A 4891-nucleotide genomic window follows, 5' to 3' on the forward strand; every position below is an offset into this window, starting at 1 on the left:
ACACATCATCTAAAATCAGTAGGCCTGCGTATAAAAACAATTACCTCAGTTTTTACCTTTTTAAGATGATTTCATGATTTACTTATACTCTAAAAACTATAAAACTGACAAAGATAAAGGGGTACAAAATGTTTTACTAAATTCAAAATAAAGCAGCAATGTTTCTTAGCTAATAGCAGAAAGTACAGCTGAGATTTCCTAGTGTGTGTTCACATTTTCAAACTGGATTTTTACCCATTCTTCCAGGCAAAATTGCTCCAGCCTTGGAGAGAGACCACTTGTGAACAGCAATTTTTAAGTCATTATATAGATGTCCGATTGAATGCTCCACTCCAGAACATGAGCCCATTAGTCCAGTGTGACTTTTGCTGGGTCAATGTCATGCTTAAGATGAATTATCTTGTGCGTGTGAACACACCGCAGCCTGGCTATAGTGTCAGTGTCGTGCTGCGTTGGTGCGAAGCAACCGGAAGCTCACAAGTTAATTTTTTGTCTTAAAAGGGGATGTCAGAAATGTTATATTATTGTAGTTATTTCTGCTATTTTTGTATATATTTATGTTATTGTGTATATTTATGTATTAGATGTTATGTTATATGCACGTATATATTGATGTCTTATTGTAAATATGTACGTATTTACCTCAAGATGGTTTAGCCAAAGGGGAGGGCCTTGGGTTTCAAAAGGGAGCCTCAAACCATTGTAAGTTTGTCATTGTAAGGCCAGCATTCAGTTGTGGTGCTATGAGCAATTCTTTACTTCCATTATTGCACTTTTTTTTTATTACTTTTGTATATACCTTTTGTTGTTTTTGTTTTGGGACAGTGAGGAATGTAAATAAACATCACTTTACACCTTACATCGCTGTTATTACTGACATCCTCCGATGGCCCGATGTCTCACACTCATCAATGCATGAGGGTAACAAAGGCTATATCCTGTCTAGTCCGAGACAACAGAAGCTATACTGTGACACAATTCACACAAAATTTTAATGATGGTTATGGGAGGAATGTGACATATCACACTCTGCTGTGTGTGGGGATACGTATAGCGGCACAAAATCAGAGTGTCAATGATTGTACACTATCAAAAAGCACCTACAATGGGCACACAAGTGCCTGAGCCTTGAAGCAGTGGAAGAAGGTCACCTGGTCTGATGTCTCCCATTTTCTTTTTTTACATCACGTACGGCCTGTACATCTGCTCCGTTCACCTGGGGAAGTGATGGCACCAGGATGCACTGGTGATGACAATGTGATGCTCTCGACAATGTTTTGCTGGGAATCCCTTGCTCCAGCCATATGCGTGGACGTAAATTTTGAAATGTGCTACCTACCTAAACATTGTTGCAGACCAGGAACAGCCCTTCATTACAATGGTGTTCTCTGTTGGAAGTGGCCTCTTTTAGAAAAATAATGCCGCACAGCACACATTTTACAGGAATGGTTTGAGGAACATGATGACGAGTTCAAGGTCTCGCCCTGGCCTTTACATTCCCCAAATCTCAATCCAATTGAGCATCTGTGGGTTGTGCTGCACCGAAAAGCTTGATTCATGGCAGCTCCACCTCACAACCTACAGGACTTGAAGGATCTGCTGCTAACTATTGGTGCCAGACACCACAGGTACCATCAGGGGTCTTGTAGAGTCCATGCCTCGGCGGGTCGGAGCTGTTTTGGCAGCACGTGGAGTTTGAACAGCATATCGTCGCTGTCGGGCGGAAAACTAGTATGTCCAAATTTGGTCAATTTCATATTTTTTCACAAATCGATGCTATTGGTCAGTCTCCACGTGGGTCTGTTATTTTTACAAATTATTAACCAATCGAAAGTGTTGAAAATAGCTTGTGAGCAAACCTCTTAACTCCATTGGACACTTCAACTGTCTGAGAAACCTCGTACCTCCACCCCATCTTCACTTGGCGCCGCCGCGCTGGGAGCTTCGTGACATTTTTTCTCCTCAAGACTGGAAGTCGCAATCCTCGTCGAGCAACACGTCCTCTGAGGTAAATGTCCTTATTCATGATTTAGTTATATAAATTATATAATAACAGTTTCTATATTATATATAACATTTTTATCTCGATCGAAGTAATGGTAGTGCTCGTTTAGTGTAATGTATCATTTCTGAGGATGCTAGATTTTTCTTTCTGCTATGTCTTGCATTGGATGGCAAGTTAGCTAAGTTAACTTATCATGTTGATTGAAATCTTCCATGGTTTTGTTTCTGACGAGGAAATTTAATTTAAACCGCAAAAATTGCCTGTCGTTGACTTAGTTAGCCGCTATGTAACGTTATTGGTTTTGTCATCATGTTAGGTGAGATAGGCAGCTAACGTGATTTTCGTGGGGCTTAAATAAAAATCTCTCGACCCCCACTAAGGCTAGTTCTGGCACTCATCTGAGGAAAAACATAATAATTTAATGTACTATGTCAGTATTGTAGCTTACAATGTCAAGGCATTCCGTCATGTTCAACAAGTAGCTACCTTTTACGTCATGTTCATCAATTTAAGCAAGCTAGCTGGCTTCTTGCCTTGTTATCATACGTAAACATGCCGTATAACTTAGTGAAACGATGATTTGACCTGTATTTATTTTATTTTTTGCAGAAACCATGTCTGTGTCCTTAGAGGAACTCTGTCAGATGGCCAATGTGCCATATGATCAGGCAAGGGCCCTAATAGACAGTGAGAGCTCTGATGGAGAGAGTTTAACGTTAGAGAAAGAGGAAGCAACAGTGGTGGAGGATACACTGGTGGAGTATACAGTGGTGCATGCTGGTAGAGTGAATTTCTGAGAGATAATCATGATTTCAAATGCCAAAATAAATGAGTTTTAATGCAGATGTATCTCACAAAAATAGAAATAAAATAAAAAATCACACTAATTGTACGATGTGTTTGAAAAGATTTCTCTGGTGGTCTGGAGGAAGAGGAGGCCTCACTGCTGCCTCCAGAACAGGTGCAGTTTGACACGGGTAGGTTTGATGCTTTTCTACATTTTGCTTTTCTGCTTTCTGCTATTCTACATGGATTTCACAACAGTAAATAAAAAAAATGACTCTAATTGTACCATGTGTTTGAAAAGATTTCTCTGGTGGTCTGCAGGAACAGGAGGCCTCACTGCTGGCTCCAGAGCAGGTGCCGTTTGACACGGGTAGGTTTGATGCTTTTCTAAATTTTCTCATTAAATTGGATAAGTTCCTTAAACTATAGCCCTCACTGTTGACAGTTTATAAAGATGTAACTCATTCATGCACGTTTGGTTTGTGTGTGTATTTTGAAGTTTTCCATGGTGGAGGCGATGAGGACTCGGATGCAGAGCATTCATGCTCAGATGCTGAGGAAGACGCACCTCCAAGGAAAAGACTGAGAGCTGAGAACACCTGGAAGAAAGTCATCGACAAGAAAAGAAGAATGGTTGGAAAGTCATACATTGGAAAACAGAAGCAGAAGGAAACAATGAGGGAGCCACGGGCTATGGGGCCTAGATGTTCATCAGCAGCATGTGCCAGGTCAGGTAAACATCACTGCAGTGCAATCGGCGAGCCTGAGAGGAATACGATTTTCAATGACTTTTGGCAACATGTGACCTGGGAGGAGAAGAGAGTGTATGTGCGTGGTCTAATTGATGTGGTCCCCGTGCAAAGGAGAAGGGGGGCTGAAAATTCCCGAAGATCAAATTCGCTGTTGTTTTTTTTACGGGTCAGCGGGCAGAGAAGACACGTCTGCAAAAGTATGTTTTTGTCTGCCCTAGGAATAGGCGAGTGGTCTGCTCTTAACTGGGCAAAGGAGGGACACACGCAAGCAGAGACAGAGGGACAAACACACAGCAATGCACGTCATTCAGTGGCAGGCCATGAATTAATTTGCAGTTTTTTGCACGACCTCCCAAAGGTGCCCTCACACTATTGCAGATCCACAACATCCAAACAGTATCTGGAACCTGTGTTTCAATCAATGGCTTATCTGTATGCAGTGTATTGTCGTGCTGCTGCAGAGAAGAATGTAACACCTTTGTCAAGGCAAGTGTTCACAAATGAGTTCAAGCGTCTCAACCTAGGCCTTTACCACCCAAAAAAGGACCAGTGCAACATCTGTTGTGCTTTCAAGACCGGCAACTTACCTGATGACGAGTGGCAGCACCATCTCCTTCAAAAGGAAGAGGCCCGCGCCGAAAAGTTGTACGACAAAAGCAAGGCCAGCAACAACACTATGGTCTTATGTATGGACTTACAAGCCCTCCTTTTGTGCCCAAAGCTAAAAGCCTTTGCCTTGTATTACAAAACAAAGCTTGCTGTTCACAATTTTACCATGTACGACATGCTGACACACAGTGCCACATGTTATGTCTGGCATGAAGGCGAGGGATCCCTGTCTGCCAGTGAGTTTGTTTCATGCATTGTCGACTACCTCTCTGCACACACTGAGCCTGACACATTTATTCTGTGGAGTGACGGCTGCGGGTATCAGAACCGGAATGCAGTTCTAAGCAATGCACTTCTTCTGTTCTCCATGAAGAATAACAAAGTCGTCATTCAGAAGTACCTTGAGAAAGGGCATACTCAGATGGAATGCGACTCCGTTCCAGCGTCATCGAGAGGCGTCTGAGGGACCAGGATATTTATCTCCCAGCAGAGTATGTTAACCTGATGAAGAGGGCCCGTGTAAAGCCTCATCCATATGAAGTCAAGTACATCGACCACACCTTCCAGGACTTCACCAAGCTGAGGCTCTGCAAGTCTCTGCGCCCTGAAGGAGGACCTGGTGACCCAACTGTCCATGATATCAGAGCCAACAGGTAATTACCAATGCAAATCTTATGTCTTACCAATATACTCATGCCATTATGATGTTGCATATTGTTTTATGAAATCTTACAGTGAT

At 42.3% G+C, this 4891-nt stretch overlaps 1 protein-coding gene across 1 annotated transcript; it reads left to right on the plus strand.

The window, feature by feature from the left end:
* Window positions 1-2619: 2619 nt before the first annotated feature.
* Window positions 2620-4615, plus strand: LOC143697087 (uncharacterized). Its single transcript, XM_077194014.1, has 3 exons — window positions 2620-2785; window positions 2914-2982; window positions 3291-4615. Exons 1-3 carry the CDS (start codon window positions 2620-2622, stop codon window positions 4613-4615), a joined length of 1560 nt encoding a protein of 519 aa, XP_077050129.1.
* The last annotated feature ends 276 nt before the right edge of the window (window positions 4616-4891 follow it).

Source organism: Siphateles boraxobius, unplaced genomic scaffold (genome assembly GCF_051911475.1).
Source record: "Siphateles boraxobius isolate OS27281-9 unplaced genomic scaffold, OSU_SipBor_1 31, whole genome shotgun sequence".
In the NCBI taxonomy this organism is placed as follows: domain Eukaryota; kingdom Metazoa; phylum Chordata; class Actinopteri; order Cypriniformes; family Leuciscidae; genus Siphateles; species Siphateles boraxobius.